This window comes from Eschrichtius robustus, chromosome 4 (genome assembly GCF_028021215.1).
Source record: "Eschrichtius robustus isolate mEscRob2 chromosome 4, mEscRob2.pri, whole genome shotgun sequence".
Lineage (NCBI taxonomy): Eukaryota > Metazoa > Chordata > Mammalia > Artiodactyla > Eschrichtiidae > Eschrichtius > Eschrichtius robustus.
The window spans coordinates 115,865,911-115,889,216 of NC_090827.1; the positions used below are offsets into that span (position 1 = coordinate 115,865,911).

Below are 23,306 nucleotides of genomic sequence, written 5' to 3' on the forward strand. Positions count from 1 at the left end.
TCATCAGAATCCCTTTTCTTCTCGTTGGTGACAGGATTCCCTGCCTAATCATTTCCCACGCTTAGCAAAGACCCATTATAATTGTATTCTTTGCCTGGTTCTCAGAAAAGCTCGTATAATGATCCAACCACACTGTGAGGATGGAGAGGGTCAGGGCACAGGAAAGCACTTTGTGCAACACGAGGACCTGTGTGCAGTCAGTTTGTTGGCAAACACCTGAGGGCAGGTATGTGTCCATTTACCAAGTCCAGGAAAAGGGACAAGGGTTTGGGGCCATAAGGAGTTCAGTGGAGTCCTGACTTTGTTACTTATTGGCTTTATGATCTTGCCTAAATCCCCTCACCTTCTTAAGCCTCTGAGTTTCCTGATTTGAGTTGGATATGGTATCGCCCAGTGGCTGGCACATCTTCTGGCCCCTGGAAAGATGGAGGGCAAATTTCCATTGAACATCACAACGTGGGGGCCAAAACCCAAGAAGGGATTAAAAATAAATTGTTCCTACAGAAAGCAAAGACGAGTTCCCTTGAGAAGAGCTTTAGGTAAAATGCATTTATTTTCAAAAGCTCCCTTGATAAAAATAGAATATGTAACAAACACACAATGTGAGAGAAGAGAGAGCCTTGCCTTCAACACACAGCCCACTCTTCAGCCAGGTGTTGCGGGGATGTGAATTAGGGGCCCGGGGCTCCTCCAGACCCTCAGCAAGGTGGGACTGACAGCAACGAGGGTTCACGGGCTGGTCCCCTGTCTCTTCATGTCCCCTGCGATGCTGAAGGGAATGGGCCATCTGGGAATTCATGGGACCAGATTAAACTGAGCCCATGAAAGTCGTGGTGAGGGAGGGAGAGTGGATGGATGTGTCCTCTGCAAGTGCAGTGAATACCTGCAAGTTGTACATTATAAACACACATACACACACTCATGTGGGCAGGAGGAAACAAATCTTTCTGGCTTCAGACTCCTTGGAGCTTTCCTTTGGGCTAGTTCATGCCCAAGGCCCAAGTGGCCTTTTTGGCATTCAGAAAGTTCTTCTTCTTTTTCCTGGGAGGAAGGTGCAGTGAGATCTCCGGCTCCTTTGGATTTCTGAAGATGAAGAGCTTTTCGCCCGTGTTTAATAAATCAATGGTTTCTGCCCCTACAATGGGCACCGGGGCCAGTTCACCAATGGACTCCAGTGACAGGTGTGGCCAACTTCCTTTTCCAGAGACTATCATCCTCTCTCTGAGAGGGGGACACGTCTTCTTTAATATGCTAAAGGAAGAACAGAAGATCAGATACGACATTTTTGGCAACTGACTCTCCCAAGTGTCCTGACAGAGTTCTCTAGGAAAACCCCCTTTTGCCCCTAGGGCCCCAATCAAGTGTCTTTTAAAGAAAGGTTTTTCCCTGTGGTTGCCAGGTTGCCCCTGAGATTAGCTGAAGCCTGTGGCAGTGGTGGTGCAGACAGCTCTCACCAACTCATGACTGTTCACTTTTGTGGAGTTTTGTGAGCCTGTTGTCATCATATTGTCAGCACGGAATCAGCCACAGTGGGAGTGTTTCACACCACGGAAACTAAGTGCTACAAATCAGAGCTCCCATCTCCCCCCAGACAATTGTGAGACATTTCCTAGGACACCCCTGCCTGTGGGCCTCACACTAAAAGCAGGCTGATAAAACCTGATGATAAAGCAACAGTTAGAAGTTAGGTAAAATGTGTTTGAAATAGAACAGGGCAACACGCTTTGGGAATATCCTGTAAAAGGATGGCTGGAGCCCTGCCCATAAGCAGTCCAGCCCCTAAATCCTGGCTGCTCTTCATAATGGTTCTGACTCTTTCTGAGAGTGCTATACAACCTGAAAGCCACAGGGTCCTTTGCCCAAGCGGTGCAGGACGAGGCCATGTCACTGGGGGTCGACCTACTGGAGGCCACTGGTAGGCTCGTGGGCCCTTCCTGAACAGGCGTGGCTAATGAGGCTCCATCCCCCTCACCACGAACTCCTGCCCTGGCAGCTGCATGATCTGAGCAAGGACTCAAGGCAACCTGGACTGATTCACAGTCTCTCCTCCTCCCACCATCGTACACAGCACCTCAAGGCAAAAAGGCGAGTACAGTGATCCAAGACAGCGGCGCCAGGGTTCTCCTGATCTGTACTCGCCCACTTGTGTCAGTGCAGCCCAGGAGGGCATTCAGCAGCCCCACCCCATGCTAATCTAGAACAACTGACTTCCGTTCCTTAGTGGAACGCTTTACATTTATACAGCTTGAATTTAACTTTCTTGGTTTGGGCTCAATATCCGGATCTAACTTCTCTGGGACTAAATTCTGATACCTGGCCCGTTATCAATGGCTCCCAGGTTTTTATTCAGGGACTATTTGGGAAGCTTGTCTCTGCGGCTTCACCGGAGCCCTGAGAAATTATGGAAGGGGCAGGACACTTCTCTTGGACATCCTCTGTTTCCAGAGCACACTTTGGTTATCCCATTTTAACCTTGTACGTTAAATGGGCTAACGTAACTCTTGTGACTCATGTTACCCTTTTTCCGAATCTCTAGTGGGAAACACGCGAGACCCTTGGTCTGTTGTTTGCAGCACCCTAAAACCGCTCTGCCTCTAACTTTCCTCTGCTCTCCAGGTGTGCAATCACCACAGCTGAAAGAGAAGGCACTCGAGAGAGTGAGAAGAGCGCTGGCCTGGAAGTTCGGGGAAATAAAGGGGTTGGTTAAATGGCCCTAAATTCCACGGTCACTTTTAACAGCTGCAGGCAAGGGGTCTCTTCCTCTGACCTCCTGAGCTGGTGAAGCGTGGCCGTGGGATTTCCCCCACTTTCCAGAAAGTGGGGAGGCTCAGTGCAGCAAGGTGGGAGAGGGCTTTGTAAACTATAAAGTCTGAACAGCTATAAGGAATTATTCTCCTTCTAATGAGATTCTATTTAAAAAGAGCCATTAGTTAAAATAAATACTGCAATTAAAATGCTAATAAATGACAGGAGAGCATTCTCCCACTGATAGCTGGCGGCTATCTTCAGCTCGTAAACTAAGCGCACTTTGCATTTTTTTTTTTTAAAATTGAAGTATAGTTGATTTACAATATTGTGTTCGTTTCAGGTGTACAGCAAAGTGCACCTTTTCCATTATAGGTTATTCTTTTCCATTATAGATTATTACAAGATATTGAATATAGTTCCCTATGCTATATAGGAAATCCTTGTTGCTTATCTATTTTATATCTAGTAGTTTGTATCTGTTAATCCCATACTCCTAATTTATCCCTCCCCCAACCCGCCCCCGCTATCCCCTTTGGTAACCGTGAGTTTGTATTCTACGTCTGTGAGTCTCTTTCTGCTTTGTAAATAAGTTCATTTGTATTACTTTTAAAATTCCACACATAAGTGGTATCATATGATATCTGTCTTTCTCTGCTTACTTCACTTCAAACTAAGCCCACTTCGAATAAAGACTGCGGTCTTTAGGGAAGGAATGTTGGTATGTTTGCAGTGACCCTCCCTTTGTGGTCCCCTCCGCCTCCCCTTCCCAGCTCACAGGCAGCCTGGCTGCCCTCCTCAGCCCACCTGAGCAGATGCCCTCATTACCTCTCCTTCCTCTTGTGAGCCCAGCGCATCTTTTCTAATCCTCTGCTTATCAGTTCTCCTCGAAGTTTGCTCTCAAAGGCTTGCCACCAGCCCTGATGCTTCCTGAAGGCAAGAAGGGAGCGTTCTTATATTTTCAAAAAGAACAGAATCTTCAAGTGATGCATAATCTTAAAAAGCACGATGGGGACCCCCTCCCTCAGTGTGACCTTTGGCTGACATGAGAAACCCTGGGAGTTTTCACGTTTGTTCTCTCACTCACTCCGCGAACACTGATCAAGCATCTTTTCTGGCCGAGTCAAGACACAGTCTCTGCCGCAAGGGGTCCCCGATCCAGGGGTCACAGACAGGTACCAGGTGACATCAGTCAGATAAAGGAAGGCTGCCGAGATGTGGGACACTTGAGCTGAATCTTGGTATCCCAGCAGAGGGAACGCATGGAGCATTCGAGAAGGAATGGGCTCTCTGCCTCGGCTTGTGTGCAGTCCATCTCCCCCACTGGAGTGGACACTCCATGCAGCAGGACTGTCCCTTACTCTCCCACGTACACCAGTGCCTAAGACAGTCGACATACGAGGATCTCAGTAAGTGTTCATGAATATATGAATAAGAAGGTTGAGAAGGCACAGTGGAGGCTTCGAAGGTGGGTGAGGCAGGGAGTCCTCATGCCACGTGAAGGAGTGTGATTCTTGACCAAAGAAGGGACAGTGTATAAGGAATAGGGGGTGGGGAGATGTTCGCAGGCTTGGGCTCAGGTCAAGTCAATAAAGGTCAGTGTAGGAGAGAGTCCTGTCTATGCCTGCCTCTGGCCAAGTTCATACTCTGCCTCAGCTGGTTCACACTGCCCAGCTGGTGGGGTGAAGGACCCTTGCCCATGCTGGGCCAGGCTCTCTGTCCCAGGAGTCTAGCTCTTGGGCAGAGAAGGCTGGTCCTCTGAAGGGAGCACCCAGAGAGGATGGTCTTCGTGCTCTCCTGGTCCTGCCCGTCCAGGGACCTGGCGTACAGCTCGTCCTGGATCCTGACAGGTCCCTCACACACCCTTTCTTGCTTAGATTCATCAGTCAGTTTCTGCTGCTTGAAACCCAAGACTCCGAACTGATGGTGTGCCCAGGCACCAGTCGCTCGGGACACAGGAGTAGTGACTGCCCTGCCCTCAGAGGCTATGGTGAGTGGCTTTTGACTCCAGACGTCATCCAGTCTACTTGGCCACGAGGTCGGGCTACAGAAGGGCATGCCCACGCTCCACACTCCTGGTGACAAGCCACCTGGGCACTCCTGCTTTGTCCCACATCCACCTGCCCATGCTGGCTCACCAGCCTCCCAAACTAAACTGGCCGAAGGGGAGCCCGTAAACAAGGACCTCGTGGGCAGCCCTCAGGCAGAGGTGACATCGCTGTGACCCTGCACATTCCTGCTCCAGCGTCACCCCCTACATCTGCCATCTTCATGCTCTTGCCTGACTGTGCACTGAGAGAAACCAGGCTGAGACATGCAACTCTCTGACCACACCCAGCCCTCTGACCACGCCCACACCAGCCCTGACCCCACCCACACCCCAGCTCCTGTGACCACACTCACATCCAGCCCCTCGTGGTGGGCCCCACCAACTCTAGGAAGGCTCGTCCCAGCCCCTGTGGACTCCCACCCCTGCTCAACAGCTGTTGTTCCCACGCTCCTATCCTTCCTCTCACCCTAACCCTACTCTTAGCCCTCAGCTGAGTCAGGGACCGCCTTTACGAGTCAGGAAAAATAATGTACATACACACTTTTCCACACAATCATGCCATTTTGGCAGACTCATGGGCTCCGAGACACCCATCCCCAGCCTCCTGTGGGTCCTGGTTGAGGACCTCGGCTTCACTGCCTGGCCTTCAACACTTTCAGCTCTGGTCGTGGCTTTCCTTGTAGCCTCACCCCCAACAAATTCTGCTCTCAAGTGGCACCACTGGCTGCCCCAAACCCACCTTATCCACAGCCCCGCTTCACGTCTTGCCTTATAAAGACCCTTAACTGATCAAACGCACACATGAAACTTGACCCTAAAAAAGCAGCTCTGCAGCATTATCCATAATTGAGGAAAAATGAACGCAAACTAAATGTCCAGTAAGAGGGTAACAGTTACATACACTACGCTACACACCTCAGTGGAATAATAGGCAGCTGTTCAAAATAATATCTATGGAGATGTTTCAATAACTGGGAAAAGTATGAATTTTAAGTTGTTAATAAAAACAGCAGAAAGAGAGTCAAAATAGTGTGATAATTAGAAAGACGTCTGCACGTGGACAAGAGTCGAAAGGTAATAAGCAAACTTGCCTCTGATATAAGGTTCTGAAAAGCAGGACACAAGGTTGTATATACTGGGATTCCTATACACACACACACACAATGCACAGACTCATAAAACCCAGCAGAGGAAACACATTCTGGAGGAAGAATGGTAGCAAGACGCTAACAGCCATTTTCTCCAGCTGACAGAGCCATGGACATTTTTTTTCTTCTTTTTCCTTTATGTATTTATTTCCTTTATGTATGTATTGTATTTATTTATTTCCTTTATTATTTATTCCTTGGGCTGTAAATACGCATATATGGCATATTTACAGCCCAAGGCAACTTATTCTCTTAAGATCCTACTGGGGAAATGAATTGGTGATGAAAAGAGAAGCTGTGGACAAAATACTTGGGTCTGCCATGAGTTACACAGAGGATGCATGGAGACTCTCCTGGATGCTGTCTGCTTCTTGAGCAAAGAAATTCCCCTGGGAAGGCGGGTGTGCTTGTGCCCCGTGGTGCCGCTCCCCTCTCCCACCCGTTCTCTCTACAGGGACCTCGTTTTCCCACCCTGTACTCACCCCCTCCTGCCCAGGTCGGCCTGCGCCCCGCCGCCGTCACTCTCCGCTGTGTGGTCCTGATGCCTCTGGCCCACGGGATCCAGCACGGCCAGCAGCTCGGGCTGCAAGGCTGCAGGCACAGCCACGCTCAGGAGCCAACGCAGCGTGCCCCCCGGCAGCATTGTCAGCTTCGACAGGTAGGACGCCAGTCTCAGCTCCTAGAGGAGTGAACGCAGGGACTCGGAGCCTCATGGCTCTAACCTTGATGAACAGCAAGTTTTAGTGGATCACAGTCTTAGGACTTCTTGTCCCAGGGAGATAAATATTTTAGTACCTCAGTCTTGAAAACATGTTCCCAAATTCGCAGAGCTGTCAAGAAAAATCTATCTGGTCAGCAGCCTTGGCTCCCCGTGACATTCCCCAAGCCTTAATCCATCCCTTCCAACTACTCTCCACTCACTCATCGCAGCTACAGCCTGGGCCCATTAGTAATTTCTCCTCCTACTCATGTTCGGTGAGGCGATAGGGCTCAGAGGGAACAGCACAGACTGGAAACAACTGAAATGTGCCTAAATCAGTGGATGGTTAAAGAAACTGTGCTATGGCCATGCCATAGAATACCAGTCTGCAGTGAAAGGAAAGAACTGGATGGATCCCTAGGGCGTTTCGCTGCGTAAAAAGAGCCAGGCCCCGCTGTACTTCCACGTGAATAACATTCCAGAGGTGACAAAATTTAGAGATGGGGAACAGAGCATTAGTGGCCGGGGTTAGGGGTGTGGGGGGGAAGTGGATATAACTATAAAAGCATAGCACAAACAGATCTTTGTGGCGACCAAACAGTTCGACGTCTTAAATGCGGTGTCACACTAAACTACATGCGGTAAAATGACACAGAACTATACATGCATTTTATATGCATGTCAACTTTCCGGTTTTGATGTTGTCCTAGGGTCCTGTAAGATGCAGCCATGGGGGGAAACAGTGAAACAGGGATCAGGGCACTGGAACTCTCCATACTAGCTTTGCAACTTCTTGTGAACCTAAAAGTATTTCAGAAAAAGGTTTGAGGAGAAAGAGAGAGTACAGGCAGGCTCTGCACTCCCCCAAACCTGTGTTGGCTCCCAGCCCCACTGCACAGAACTGTGTGTCCTTGGGAAGTGTCTTTATTTCTCTTCGGGCCTCAGCTCCCTCATCTGTAAAATGAGGTAACAATAATACCTATGCCAAAAGGTTTTGTGAGGACAAAATGAGCTGTGACGTGTAAAACTGGTCTGTGTTAAGAAGGCAAACTCCCTTTCCCAGCAACAGCGTGGGCATGCCTGGCCACCTGGCCAACCAGAGACCTTCCCTGGGATTTTACACAGCAAACCCAGGAGAGAAAAGCACTTTATACAGCAAAACCAGGAGAGCTGGATGCTGAAAGGCCATCAGCTCAGGGCTGTCAGCTTTCATGTCCCTTCCTGTGTGGAATAAGCTTATTAGTGGACACAAAGAAACAGGGGAGAGAGAGAGAGAAGGAGAGAGACCCACAAAGAGTCCTTTGCCAGTTGAGCCCCCAGAGCTCAGCTCTGCTCTTTGAGGGGATAGTCAGGGTATTAATATATTTCGTTTACACTCAGACTAGTTTGAAATGAATTTCTGTTACCTTCACCTAAAAAGAATTCTGACTTTACAAGACATCTAAGTGCTGTGCTTGACAGGTCAAGGTCATTCAGTGAGTGTTGGTTGTTGCTGTTGTTACAGTATTTGTATGAGTTTCCTATTGCAGCTGTAACAGATCACCCCAAACTTGGGCTTAAAACAACACACATTTATTCTCTTACGGTTCTGGAGGCCAGAAGTCTGAAATCAGTGTCACTGGGCTAAAGTCAAGGTCAGCCGGGCTGGCTCCTTCTGGAGGCTCCAGGAGAGAATCCTTTCCCTGGCCTTCCCTAGCGTCAGCTGCTGCCTGCATTCTTTGGCTTATGGCCCCTTCCTCCAGCTTCAAAGTTCATCCTCCAATCCCTGCCTCTGTCATTGTCACATGGCCTTCTCTTCAAGCTGTGACTCCTGCTTCCCTCTTGTAAGGACACTTGTGATTACATTTAGGGCCCACTGGGATAATCGAGGATAACACCCCCATCTTAAAATCCTTAATCACATCTGCAAAATCCCCTTTGCCATAGAAGGTCATATTCACAGGTTCTGGGAATTAGGACTTAGACATGTTTGGTGGGCCACTGTGCCAGATTATTAGTACATTTATTCATTCAACCAACACCACGATGGAGTCCTACTGGGCACCAGACCCTGTTCCAGGCACTGGAGGCGGAGCAGTAAGTAACACAGACAAAGTCTCTGCCTTCACGAGGCTCACAGTCAGGTCAAAGAGACAGATGGTAAGCCTACAAAGAAACACCGTATCAGGCAGTGTAGGTGCCAGGATGCAAAACAAGGCAGGATAAAGAGACAGAGGGTGAGGGGTGGGGGTGGCTGATATTTGAGACGGGTAGTCAGGGAAGGCTTCTCCGAGGAGGTGACATCTGAGCAGGGACCTGAATGAAGTGAGGAAGTGAACCGTGGGCACATGGAAGGGAAGAGCTTTCCAGGCAGAGGGAAGGCAAGGGCAAAGACCCTGAGGTGGGGATATCCTTGGCATGTTTCATGGAGAGCGAAGGAGGCCAGTGTGGCTGGCATGGACCGTGTGAGAAGGAGAGTGACAACAGTTAAGTTGGGACAGGTGGCGGCGGATCAGCTCATACGGACCTTTTCATCATAGGCAGGATTTTGACTTGTCTTCATGGTGAGCTGGGGAGTCATTGCAGGAATTTAAGCAGTGGGAGTGGCATGAGCTGATTCTCATTTTTTAAAGATTACTTTGGATGACACAGGGGCCATGAACCATCTGCAACAAGTGAGGTAGCAGAGGGGTGGCATCTCAGGCAAAAGATGGTAGCTGTGTGAGCCAGAGTGGTGGAGGGGAGGTGATGAGAAGTGGTGGGATGCAGGAGACACTTTGATGGTAGAGCTAACAAGGTTCATTGAAAGACAAGAAGAAAGGATGACTCCACCATCTTTCACTTGGGCTGCTGGGTAACTGGTGTCATTTACTCAGATGAGTGGAGCAAGCCTGGGACAGGGGACTGTCAGTCACTTGGAGTTCTGTTTGGACAGGTTAAGTCACTAATGGCGATGTCAAGTCTCAAGTTCAGGGCAGGGGTCTGGAGCTAAGATTAGATGGTAATCAGTGTGGTGAAGACATCAGCAAGGGAGTGAATGTAGATGAGAGGGAATGAGGTCCAACGACCGAGTCCTCAGGCTCCCAACGTCCAAAGGCCACAATGCATCCAACATAGGGGCTTGACCACAGGTAGCCAGAGGGCTGGGAGAGAACCAGGTGTCCAGGGTTTGGAAGCCAAGAAGGGAACATATTCAAGCAAAGGGTTGTGGATCAAGTGCCACAGAGAGATCAAGAAAGACAAAGGCATGGACTTGACCCCTGGATTTGGAAACACGGGGCTGCTTACTACTTTGACCAATGCTTTCAGTGCAGTGATGGGGAAAAGTGTTATTATAAATACCAAGCTCTTTCCTTGCGACCCACGTGCTTCCGTCTGCCTATAGTACACTTTTCCCCAAAGTGCTCTCTGTCTGGCTCTCCTCAACTCATTCTTTTGGTTTCTACACTAGTGTTGGGCTTCTGGAAGCCTTTCCTGACCCCACATTCTGGGACAGATGCCTCTCCTCTGCTTTTCTCTGGTTTTAATCAACAGTATTCTGTCCAATTCTTGTATCAAATTCAATTGTCCAATTTCTCATGTGTCTCTGCAGTGAGGTTTTAGGATGGGGTCAGCATCATATGCCTCTCTACCTCCAGCATTTAACCCGGTTCCTAGCACAGAGAAAAACATCAACAGACGTGGGTTGAATAAATGAAGAATAAACTCCATCAACACCCTGTAGACTCACTTCTTCCTGAGGCAGAGGAGTAACGCTTCATCACTGGGATCCCCACTGGTGAAAGTGGGGACCCACCGGCCCACTGCCATGGCTCTCCCAGCTCTGAAGCTTTCTGATCAATAAAATAATCCTTAACACAGGTCAATTAACTGGGTCAAGTCTTCCTGAAGGTGGTGACACAAAAAGCATCTGTGTGGGTCACTTCTAGAGACTGAAATGAATCACAAAGCAATGTGGGGACCGGCTGTTCATGCAGAAGGTGGTGGCAGAAATACCAGGCTTAACGGCAGGCCCTGTCTGTCCCTCTCTCCTGTTCTGCTTCACCACCACTGGACCTGGCATGGATTTCCATTGTTTCAGTGTATCTTGGCATATTTCATCCTTGCCTTGATTTTTAAGAAATAGTGCTAATTTTAAGGAATCAAACAATGTAGAAAAGCACAAAAATCTTAAAGTAATTATTCCAAATGCCACTATCCAGAAATAGTTATCAGTACCATTAGGCAAACCACATTCCAGGAATATTTTTAGGCATATACATAAGTAGATGAATGAATGGATGGATGGATGGATGGATGGATGGATGGGTATACCGATGGACAGATGGGTGAATGGATAGATGGATGAGTGGCCAAATGGACAGATGGATGGATGGATGGGTGGTTAGGTGGATAGATGGATGAGTGGCCAAATGGACAGATGGATAGATGGATGGATGGATGGATGGTGGGTGGGTGGATGGATGGATGGACAGACAGATGGACTGATGGATAGATGGGTGGATGGATGGATGTGTAGACAAATAGACAAGTGAATGGATGGATGGATAGACAGACAGATGAAGTGATGGACAGATGGATGGATGGACATGACTATAAAAATGAGATCACAATCCACATAAAATACTATTTGGTTTATGTATTTATTTTGTTGATTGCCTGCTTTCCCCACTAGAATATCAGCTCCTGAGGGCATGGGCTTTATCTGTTTTGTTTGCTGCTAAAATCCCAGTGCCTAGGATAGCACTTGCCACTTACTAGGAGCACAGTCAATATTTATTCAAGAACAAAGCCCGTTTAGAAGATCTTAAGCTGAATCTAAGTCATCCTTTACGTGGTTAGAAAAGAATGCCGCTCTGTTGTCTACAGTGGCTGCAGCCATGCTGGAGCACCGAGGGAGAAAGGAGGTGAGTTCAGTGAGGACCACAGATGGGGTCCCAGCCTCTCCCCACAGCACAGGGAAACTTCCTGCCTTGTGGGGTTAGTACCATTCATTTTTAAATGAGGACCCCCTTCCCGTTTTACTCATGAAGCAATTAGGAAATATTTTGCTTTAAAGGGAATTGTGCAGTAGCATGAAACGGAATGAGTAGAGCCTTTAAAGGGAAAAAAAAACCTGATTTTAAACCAGCCCCCACTGACTGGCTATGGGACCCTGGCTAAGTCACATCACCTCTCTGACCCTCAGTTTCTTCATCTGTCACGTGATGATCCTCTCCATGCCTCTCCTCAACGCTGGGCTGACATCAGCTGCTGCTTGTATCATCACCATCACAGAAGGGCTGATGAATTTGCAGCAGTGCCCTGGGGAGGCTCTTCCCACTGCCAGGGTCCCCAGAGCAATGGTGAGCATTAACTGGGATGATGTGTGATGTGTCTAGCACAGAGCAGGCATTCGAGAGTGTTATTTTGATATTGTGATAAATATGCAAAAAAGGAGGAGTTGGCAAAGTTGCATAAATATGAAAACATGGGTGCTCGTGTGGAAACTATCCTTCATGCAAATTTTGTAATTCAAACTATGCTGTCCCTAAGGCAGTGTAATCATGAGGAAATAAAACAAAAAAGAGAGAGACAGAGACAGAGAGATCACAAGAGAAAGAAGAAGAAAAAGGAGGAGAAGGAGGAAGAGGAGAAGGAGGGGGAGGAGGAGTAATTAGAAAGAGTAGGAGGAGGAACAGGGAGGGAGGGAGACAGGGAGGGAGAACTGGGCCTTCCTGGTTATCATCTTGCCTGGTACAAAGAAGAAACAGGTAAAATACACTGAGTCTTCTAAACAGGGAGTGATGGTTAACTTTACAGGTCATCATGTCTGGGCCACAGTGTCAAGATATTTGGACAAACATCATTCTGGATATGTCTCTGAAGGAGCTTTTGGATGAGATTAACATTTAAGTCAGTGGACTTAAAGCAGATTGCTTTGATGTGAGTGGGCTCCATCTAAGCAGGTGAAGCCCCAAACAGAACAAAGAATGACCTCTGAGCCACAGGGAATTCTGTCAGTAGTGGGCCTTCGAACTTGAACTGTAACATCAGCTCTTCCCTGGGTCTCCAGCCTGCTGGTCTACCCTGCCAGCCTATTTGGACTTGCCACTCTCCATAATCACATGAGCTAATTCCTTAAAATAAATCTCTCTCTCCCTCTCTCCCCCCCCCGACGCTTTGTGGTTCTGTTTCTCTGAAAAATCCTCACTAATACACAGGGGCTGGAAAAGAAACAAATCAGTTGAGTAGACTTTGCTGAGGGGACTCTACAAGGCACAGGGTTGGGGGCAGAGAAAAACCACCCCCTGACCATAGGGCCAATTCTTCAGCAGAGTTCACAGTTTAAAAGAGCCAACAAATCAGAAATGAATCTGGATGAAATTCCACATGTGACACTTTGGCCGTCTGTCAATTCTCTTAGTTACAAAGAAGAAAGGGGGGGCGGGGCGGGCAATCAGAGTGAGTGTGGAGATGGCTCAGCTCCCCCAGAGACCCAGGCCAGGGGCATCATGCGCTCTGCAGGGAAACTGAGCCGAAAGAGTACACCCTGTGTAGTCACCTACCCCAGGCCGAATCCTGAGCTCCAAGGCGCGGCAGTGAGGCCTGGAGCCTTCACGCCACCAATCTGGGCATGGTTCCCCTATTTGAAAAATGGAGAAGATGGTCCCCATTTCCCAGCTTTCTGCAAGGATTAAATGAATAAGAGATATGGGCGCCTGGGATGATAGTGAACAGCAGGTGTTCTAGAAAATTCCGCTCCCTCCCCCATCCCCACTTTGGAGCTCAGGCTGAAAGATGTGGGGTAGGAAGAAAGTGGGTTCCAATCTGAGCTTCACCTGGCTCCTCAGTGTGAATTGGGCAATAATTTCCCCTCTGGAGGACCTGTCTGTAAGGGGGTGATGATAGAACTGCCTGTCAGTGAGATGAGTGGCAAGTACTCTCCTGGGTCCTGCCATGGGTGGGTGCTCCTCTCTTGTTGTAAATATCTAGAAAGCCCAGGTCAGCTCTCATGTCAAAGAGGAAGGAGCACGTTAGACTCACCACTGACCTTGACACATAACCTTGGCTTCCTGTGCGGTGCAATTGCCAGAATAATGGCTTCTAAGATGTCCACACCTCAGTCCCAGAACCTGTGAATATGTCATCTTACATGGCAAAGGGACTTTATGATTAAGCTTAAAGATCATGAGCTGAGATTTTCCTAGATTATGCAGGTGGTTCCAACCTCATCATCGCATGGGTCCTTAAAAGCAGAGAACTTTTCTCGCTGTGGTAGGTCAGAGAGAGATGTGATGATAATGGAAGAGGCATCCGAGAGATGTGATTTGTTGGCTTTAAAGATGAAGGAAGGGATCCATGAGCTAAGAAATGCAGATGCCTCTAAAAGCTGGGAACAGCCCTCAGCTGACAGCCAGCAAGGAAGTGGGGACCTCAGTCCTACAACCGCAATGAACTGAATTCTGCCAATTACTAGAATGAGCAGGAAACAGATTCTCCCCAGAGCCTGAGAAGGAGTACAAACCTGCCGACACTGATTTTGTCTGGCTAAACCCACGTAGGACTTCTGACCTACAGAACCAGAAGATAATAAATTTGTGTTCTGTTAAGCCACTAAGTTGGTGGTAATTTGTTACAGCAGCAGTAGGAAACTAATACAAGTGGGAAGCTGCATGTGCCTGTGGACAGCTGTGGCCAATTCTGCTGGCTGGGCACCTGAAAGTGTCCCCACCCTTTCTCCTTGCTGGCTGTCTTTGGAGGTTGAGGAAGAGGTGTTGGTTTGCAGCCTCCCGCGTGGCCGGGGGTCCACGGGCTGGGTCTCCTCAGGACGTGAGTAAAATTTACTTCAGGGACTTGGGGGCATGTACTTTCTTGGAAAGAAAAGACAGCAGGCTGATTGTGTTCTACCTTTACCTTCTTGACCTGAACATAGACACAGTGGCTGGAACTCTAAGAAGGAGAGGTGGCAAGAATCACAGAACAGGACTGTGACCTCACTGAACTGAAGCAAGGGCTGCGACACCTACCTCCTGACGGCTTGTGATTGGCATAAGCCACTGTCACAAATCACGTTTGCTGGAACTCACAGAACTCAGGAAGCCCACCTTTAGATGCACATAAAACACAACTAGTAGCAGACTTATGTAAGTAACTCTACATATGGCTCTGTGCACATAGCCTCCGGGCTCTGTCTTGGGAAGGCTGTTGAGAGCTGCAGCTGTGGCCAAGAATGAGACAGATCACCCAGCCTCAACACAGAAAAGTTGAAATGTAGGGTGCAATCTCACTGGACTCCTTACATGGCCCAGATTTCAGTGACCAACTTTGTTCCTGGTGGAACCTACTCTGCATATATTAAACTTACTTAAGACTGAGAAGAAGAAGGTTTGGGTGCCTGCCTAATTACAGAATCTGACCAGGGCAATGATTACTATTGTCATTGCTGCTGCCGTGACCCCCGATCAAATGTCCTCTATGTGCTGGCCCTGGGCCAGGCGTTTTCACAGATCCGCTCGGCAGCTCCCAAGGTTCGTGTTATCATCCCCATCCTGAGGGTGAGGAAACGTGGACTCTGAGAAAAGGGTGAAGTGACGAGCTGGCAAGGGATGGACCCAGGACATGGCAAACTTGTTCTCACCTGGCCGTACAGGGTCACAAAGGTGTCCGTCTCCATATTCTCCAGCAAATCTTCAAGCATGGCACTGTTCTCTTGCTCCTCTCTCAAACTAGAGTGAAAACAAAATCTACATGAGTCCAGTTTTGTTATAAAGCTAGTTATTTAAATCCTAGTTATTTAAATTAACAAAGGATCACAAATCTAATCAACATGATTTAAAAAAAAAAAAAATCCATCCAAAGAGGTGGCCAGAAGAAGCTCGCTGCTTTTTAGCTAGGTTACCTTGCAAATAATGTATCAGGGAGGGCTCACCAGGATGGAGAGCTCCTCGAAGCAAGAAGTTTTGTGGGAGCCACATGGAGACTTTTCTGTGGCTTTGCAGGGCAATCTGTGATCCGCATGGCTATTAGCATAACTGATGCCATCTTGGGCCCTTACTCCTGTCCTTCTGCTGACCCACCTAGGACTGTACAGTGAATCAGTTCTCTGTCATCAAGGGCTTTGTAGTTAATAGATATTGTTCAATAATCATTAGGATCAGGTAGCCTCTATGCTTTGTTAGTCCCCAGACAAGGATGAAAACCTTCCCTGAAGTATTCCTGGCACCCACGAGACTAGTTACCCATTCATAAATCTTGACTTAGGAATGCACGTCCTATTTCCAAGCACCTACCCCCATACCCTAGGTTAACTATAAAATTGTCCCAGTGGCCCCTTGGTGGTGCGGAATGCAGCTGTGAAGCCTTCTGGATTATTGTCTGCTTGATCCCACCCTGTGAGTATGTTACCCTAGATAAACAGATCCATTGGTTGTATGGAGCTGCCTGCCTTGTTTTTCGGTCTCAAGATGCCTGCTCAGTTCGGTGGGCACTTTTCGTTCCCTCTGACCTCCAACTGTGATCCTAATTTGAAAATTCTCAGTATTAGTTGTCACGCTTGTGCTCAAGAACACCAAGATCTGGAGTCTTCAATTACCATGTGCCCTTGTGTTGAAGCGGGCCCAGGACCATCTCCCAAGGATGGACCTGACTCTGATCACAGAGGCTGGGTGGGACCTTATCACACGAGGTCTCTATCAGGCTTCTAGACTTCCCCACAAGGAGGTCCTCCCAGCCTATCCCTCAGCCAATCAAAGTTGGCATCTTGGGTTATCCATCCTGCATTCCTGCTGGTTAATACAATCCAAACCCAATCTGCAGGTACAATTCATACAAAAACCTTGATCACCAGCAGTTTCCTCCATGAAGCATGGAATACATTACTAAAATCCTAAATCAAGTCTAAATAAAGTCAACATCTCTGAGCATTTTCCTCTGATCAAACAGATTCAGTCTCTTATGCAATTATTTCAATGGAAAAGAGAACTGCACTTTGATGTTGTGTTTACACAGAAAAGCGTAATCAAATACGTTAAAATAACCTGTAATCTCACCACACAGAAATCACATCTATTACAATTTGGCCTATTTTCTTCAGTTAATTTGTGTGTATGTTTTCAAAAACGAAATCATGCTGTATATATAGTTTTCACCCTGTCCTTCACATGTCAACATTATATTCACAATGGAAAATTACGAAGCTGTTAGAAATTATGTTTTCCAGAAGATATATGTACCTCTATGTTCACTGCAACACTATTTACAATAGCTAAGATATGAAAGCAACCTAAGTGTCCATCCATAGATGAATGGACAAAGAAGATGTGGTATATATACACAATGGAATATTATTCAGCCGTAAAAAAAAGGACGAAATCTTGCATTTGGAGCAACATGGATAGACCTGGAGGGTATTATGTTAGGTGAAATAAGTCAGACAGAGACAAACAAACACCGTATGGTTTCACTTATATATATGGAATGTAAAAAACAAAACAAACGAACAAACAAAACAGAAACAGACTCATGGATACAGAGAACAAACTGGTGGTTGCTGGGTTGGGTTGCGGGGAAGGGGGGTGGGAGGAAAGTCAAAATAGGTGAAGGCGATTAAGAGATACAAACTTCCAGCTATAAAATAAATAAGTTATGGGGATGTAATATACACATAGGGAATATAGTCAGTAATACCTTAACAACTTTGTATGGTGATGGATGGTAACTGGTTTTACTACAGTGATCATTTCATAATGTATAAAAATATTGAATCACTATGTTGTACACCTGAAACTAATATAATCTTGTATGTTAATTATAACTCAAAAATAAAATAAAATACCTAGACTCTGTAAGGGAAAAAATATTTTTTTCAACAGTTCTTAATGCCATGGGCAAAGGCTAATTGTCTAATTAATTGAAAAAGAATGTAAAAAACAACAACAAAGAAGATCGGGGGTTCTGTCTGTTTTATAATTTTACAAAAGCAGGATATAAATATTATGTTTATGGTGAGGCTTGGGCAAGGCCTGTATTCACTGCATCATGCCAATGTCAGTTCCTGCTCTGGATAATGTGTTGCTATCCTGTGAGATGTTGCCATTGGGGGAAGCTGGGTGACGGGCCATAGAACCTCTGCACTATTTTTTTCAACTTCTTGTGAGTCTATAATTATTTCAAAATAAACAGCTGAAAAATATTATCTTCAGTAAAACCTCAATATTAAATATTCAATAGAAATGAAATATTAATAGACATTAAAAAATGAAGTATAAAAAGATGTCAGGGAGAAACCTGTTACGAAGTTAGCAGCTCGTGCCTGAGTGCTGGGAGGACCTCTCAGACGGGAGCACGACAGCCCAGGTGGGCCTTATCCCGCTGAGTCTGAGAGGCCAGGTGCCCCCCTGGCCTGCGGGGACTGAGCCTACACACTTGCCCTTGGGCCCTTGGCTCACCTCTGCTGGTGACGCTCCAATAACTTCTGACCCCTGCTCAGGGCCCGTCGCAGGACAGCCGAAACCTGCCTTTCAGAATCCGTCTCCTCCTCCGGCTCGTGCAGAAGCCCAGGCCCCTCACCTGCCCACTGCTGCCGACTCTCCAGGGCCCGCTGCAGCTGGGCCGCCTCCTGGTGCGCCAGCTGGTCCTCCAGCTTCCTCTCCAGCTCCTGGAGCTCCTGCACACAGAGGGGCGGGTGATGAGCCCAAGGCAGGTGGACCGCAGGATAAAATCCGCCCTGCTTGGCACGGCGCTGCAAGCCTGGCACCACCTCGTCTTGCTGCCTCCCGGATCTGGCCGTGCCAAACAGCGCTACGAGACTGCATCTGGGTCTCTCACACCTCCGTGCCTTTGCACACACTGTACACCCACCTGCAGGGCCTTTCCCCGTTTGCCTGGCCAACTCTGAGTCTTCTTTCAAGGACTGGCTTTAGAAGATCCTCCTCAGGAAAGGGCTGTTTTGTGTTGGCTCAGCCTGTGGACTCTGATGTTACTAGCTGGAGATGCCCGGGGGTCCTCACCTGGGTCCACGCTCCTTGGGGCAGCGCCCACAGACATTTTCCTGATGGGCTGATGTCAAAGTTGAACCGGCCCTTGTGGTTCTTATGATTGCAAGACTCACCTCAGCAACAACCATCAAGGAGCTTGAAAAAACAAGGTTTATTACTCACACGCCCTGGAGGGTACATGGCACACCCGGGCCACAGAGCAGGGTCACAAAGAGAGAGAGAACATGGCCCTGGGGCCTGCCTTTTGGATGGTCGAGGGTGGGGTGCCTAGTGTTTCACTGGTTCACTCTTTGTTGGTGGATTTAAATCATAATAAGAGCAGGAATTAAAGGTGCAGGGAGGGCAAAGCAGGGTCACTCAAGAGGTCAGGTATGTAGGTCAACCAGAGCTTTCCAAAAAAGGGGAACTTCATGGGTGGGGCAGCCTGGCTTTTATCTAGTTGCTTAGTTGGCAACCTGTTTATTTTCAGATGACGTCTTTGAAATGGATGCCTCGACAATCAAAAGCTGAATGTCAGGCACATATTACAATCAGAAAAGCTAATTGTCAGGCACTTACTACTGGCTCCCTGAGTCCCCTGGGAGATGCAGACTCCCTCTCCTCAACTGTCCACTCACCATCCCTCATATTTTCCTGTTACAGACTGAATGAATATTTGTGGTCCCTCAAAACCCACATGCTGAATCCCTAATCCCCAGTGGGTTGGGGCTTGGAGGTGTGGCCTTTGGGGGTAATTAGGTTTAGATAAAGTTACAAGGATGGGGCCCCCAAGATGGGATTAGTCCCCTTACAGAACGAGGAAGAGACCAGAGCTCCCTCTCTCTGCCATGTGAGGACACAGTGAGAAGGCAGCCATCTGCAAGCCAGGAAAGATTCTTCTCAACAGAGACAGAATCAGCCGGCACTTTGATCTTAGCCTTCCCAGTCTCCAAAACTGTGAGAAAATAAATGTCTGTTATTTAAGCCCTGCAGTCTATGGTATTTGGATACAGCAGCACGAGCAGGTTAGGACAGTGCTCTGTCTTCTGCTAGAGTGTGAGCTCCTGGGGGGCAGGGCTGCATTTCCATCCCCCGACGTGCAGCACACAGCAGCTGCCTGGCAGCTCCCACCTGTTTCTGAAACACATGGGTTACCAGCACGTATCCTACATGGCGAAAGCTGTGCTGGACCAGCAACCATGGATAACACCTAACACTGACAGTACGCAGGTCAAGCCGGACCCACTCTAAGTGCTCTGTGTATATCCATCTCATTGAATCCTTGTAACAACTGTAAGGAATATATACTTATTTTCCCTGTTACAAATGATGCAACTGAGGCAGGGAGACAAAGTAATCTTCCAGGTCAGGCAATTCTTAAGTGGCAGAACCAGAATATGGGGCCAGGCCAGTCGGCTCCAGGGTTTGTGTCCTTAACCCCCAGGCTATACTGTCTCTCACTGGCCAAACAGAAGAAACCTGCATTCTGAGGCCACCAGAGTCAGAGAATCTGGGTACGAGAGACTGTCCACAGCCTGCTTAGATGGGTAAGAGAGGGTAGGCAGGAAGGTCCCAAGCCTTGTAAAATGCAGACACACCGAACCTGTTATTCACCAACTGGCCAATGTTCTATGTGGGGTGGAGTGAGGATGGGGCTTAATCGTAAGAGGCCTTGGATAGGTGTCATCAGGAGATGGTGGCCCTTGGTCCTCCCAAATTTTGTGCAAAATGGTCTGCCTTTCTGCAGAGGGGGCCAAAGCTTGCATCAAGTGCTCAGAAGGGTCTCAAAGTCCCCCAGAGGCTCAGAAACACTCCTCAGAAACCAAGGCAGAAGAGAAAATGGCCAGAGAGGTAAACTGAAGTCGTAGTGTGGAGAGCGCATGGGTTGTGCCTTCAGGGCCGTGGAAGCTTTGGAATGCTCTGAGCGTGGGCTACCAGCACGCTGAGATTTCCAATTATGACCGGCCTTCTCGTTGCTGTGTCCCAAATTGGAAACATAACCAAACACAGCATTTCCAACAGCATTAATGAGTTTCCCGCAGCGTGTTCTGTCAGCACGCCTGGGGCCTGGTCACGGACCAGACTTCCACTGAGGTGCCAGCCCCCAGCCCACAGTGTGGGGAAGGAAAGGACAAACCCACACCAGCCAGTGTCCCCAAAACAGGCAGAGCACAGAGAGCTGGCGAGTCACACTTTGGTTTTCCGAGACCGGGTTAGCCCTGGTTAGGAACAGGAAACAAGGTGGGAACCTGGTATCCTGCAGGTTCTAAGATGCTGATGGGAGGTTCTCCCAGAGGTCAGTTCTCCTCCAAACCCCTGCCACTTAGCACAACTGGAATCCAAGATTCGGTTCTAGAACTGTCTTCCTTAATGCCTGCTCTCTTCACTAGAGTTTAGATGCTCAGGTAGGGACTCTGGGACTGTCTTGTTCATCCTTCTCCCCAGCAGGAAGCAGGCACCTGGCTTGTGGAAGGAGTCACAGTAATCAGCTTCATCTTACTATTAATAATAATAACGCCAATTAGCACATACCGAATGCCCACCTTGTGCTAGATTTGATTCATGCTATCTTTACATGAATTTATTTAATCTTCACAAAACAGCACAAGGTAGTCCCATTTTATCGATAAGGTAGCTCAGGCACAGACAGTGTAAGGAAATCTCCTGAAGTTCCACGAACCCGAGAGAGGAGTGATTTTAAGTTTCTCTGACTCTGGGCCCCATCTCTCGCTTCTATTGTCTCTGGAAAGCATTCTGTAGGCATCTTTTGAATGAATGGATGGTTGGACAGATGGACAAATGATGATGATGAAGACAGACAGACAGACAGGCAGATAGAGAGACAGTTCCAGGCCTTTTATTGGGCACGAGGGATGCTGGGTGAATGAGACATGGCCCCTAGACTCTGGAAACTCACGGTCTAGCGTGGGAGACAGTTGTTCAAACACAGTAACAGTGACAGGTAACAGCCTGTCTCTGGGAATCGAGATGGAGAGTTATTTGAGTACAGAGCTGGGAGAGACCAACTCTGTCCAAGGGAATCATGGATGGCTTCACAGAAGAGGCAACATTCGGCTTGTCTTAGAATAGGGAGAGGAGTTTGCAGGTGGGCAGCGGAAGCATTCTAGGCAGAGGTCTTTCCAAGGAATGGAGGCCTGAATGTGTCTCAAGTGTTCAGGAAGCTGCAAGAAGGTCCAGGGGCTAAAATGCAGAGTCTGAGGGAGGGAGGGGTAGAGGGTAAATATTAAAATATGGAGCTGGGAATGGGGCTGTCACTGATCATTTTTATTTTTCAGAAAGGCTCCTCTGGCTGCGGTGTGGAGGAGACTGCAGAGGGAAGGAGGAAGGCAGGTGGAAATCAATGTCAGGACAGGAGCCAGGCTTTGCAAGCAGGAGTTGTGGGCTCTGCTTTCCAGCTGTGGGACCCTGGTGAAATGCGTTAACCGTCCTAAGCCTCAACTCCATCTGCAGAATGGGAATAAAAGCATCCTGGGGTTGACAGAAAGTTTACACACTTAACACGATGCCTCGGACTTAACGAGAGCTCAATTAGTGCAAGCTACTCTTGGTGTGATTTTTGGTTTTCAGATTTGTCTGAATAGTGAAGCTGGGTGGCAGAGGTCAGAAGTGAGAAAATTCAGGCAGGATTGACAGACTGGGTGACTGGCAGCAAGTGGGCAGTAAGGCAGAGGGGAGAAGAGAAAGATGTCCAGTCCAGGCTTGGAAAAGTGGATATGCAGCCACTTAAATTGAAATGCAAATACAGTGGGTACAGTTAGTCTGGGGTCACATTATCTGTTATGAGTAAGTCCATCCCATTTAAATTTGCCCATGATTCAATTATGCCTTTGCCTATGTCCCAATTTCACAAAATGAGTCTAAATCTTTCATCAAGTGAGGGGAACTTGATATAGTTTTCTTAGGAGTCATTGCTTCCAAAGCATTTCATTTCATGCTTTTTTAAATTCTCCTGAATGTGTAACAGCTTAAAAGCCCATTCCCAATGGGAAAGTGGTTTTCCCAGAATGATCAGATTGCAGAATGAAAGTCTAATATCAGGAGCAAAATGACAGGTTTGTCTTCCCTCCAAATGCAAGTCTTCACTCCAAAAACACCCGGCATCGTATCCATCGCTTTACCAGGAATTTAATAATGCAGCATCCTCTGATTTATTATCAGTTGCTTCCAATTCAGGACACATTAACTCATCTATTCTAAACACACTTGAGAATAAGAAAGCTTTGATGTCACTCAGAAGGGCTTTAAGATAAAATTGAAAATGTCAGTGTTGTGCTGCCCAATTACTAATGGGAATAAGGGTTGTTGCAAGTGGAAAGGGCCATTAGGTGTCTTAGGGCTGAACTGAGGTGCTTCTCAGAGCATTTATGATGAAGAGATGCACTGGGAACTGAAAGCCAGAGGTTCCTAGTGTCTTATTTTGTTCCTAATTTGTTTTTTTGTTGTTGTTTCTTTTAACATCTTTAATGGAGTATAATTGCTTTACAATGGTGTGTTAGTTTCTGCTTTATAACAAAGTGAATCAGTTATACATATACATATGTTCCCGTATCTCTTCCCTCTTGCATCTCCCTCCCTCCCACCCTCCCTATCCCACCCCTCTAGGTGGTCACAAAGCACTGAGCTGATCTCCCTGTGCTATGCGGCTGCTTCCCAGTAGCTATCTATTTTACGTTTGGTAGTGTATATATTTTGTTTGATACATGACC

At 47.6% G+C, this 23,306-nt stretch overlaps 1 protein-coding gene across 3 annotated transcripts in view; it reads right to left on the reverse strand.

The window, feature by feature from the left end:
• Nucleotides 1–534: 534 nt before the first annotated feature.
• Nucleotides 535–23,306, reverse strand: part of EVC2 (EvC ciliary complex subunit 2) — a 143,024-nt gene continuing 120,252 nt past the window's right edge. For all 3 annotated transcript variants that reach the window (XM_068543238.1, XM_068543239.1, XM_068543237.1), the window contains 5 exons: nucleotides 18,052–18,269; nucleotides 15,243–15,330; nucleotides 6,426–6,622; nucleotides 3,574–3,675; nucleotides 535–1,251 (listed from right to left, as the gene is read on the reverse strand). In XM_068543238.1, coding sequence (XP_068399339.1) covers nucleotides 981–1,251; nucleotides 3,574–3,675; nucleotides 6,426–6,622; nucleotides 15,243–15,330; nucleotides 18,052–18,269 — 876 coding nt within the window. In that variant the 3' untranslated portion in view covers nucleotides 535–980. The remainder of the gene's footprint in view (nucleotides 1,252–3,573; nucleotides 3,676–6,425; nucleotides 6,623–15,242; nucleotides 15,331–18,051; nucleotides 18,270–23,306) is intronic.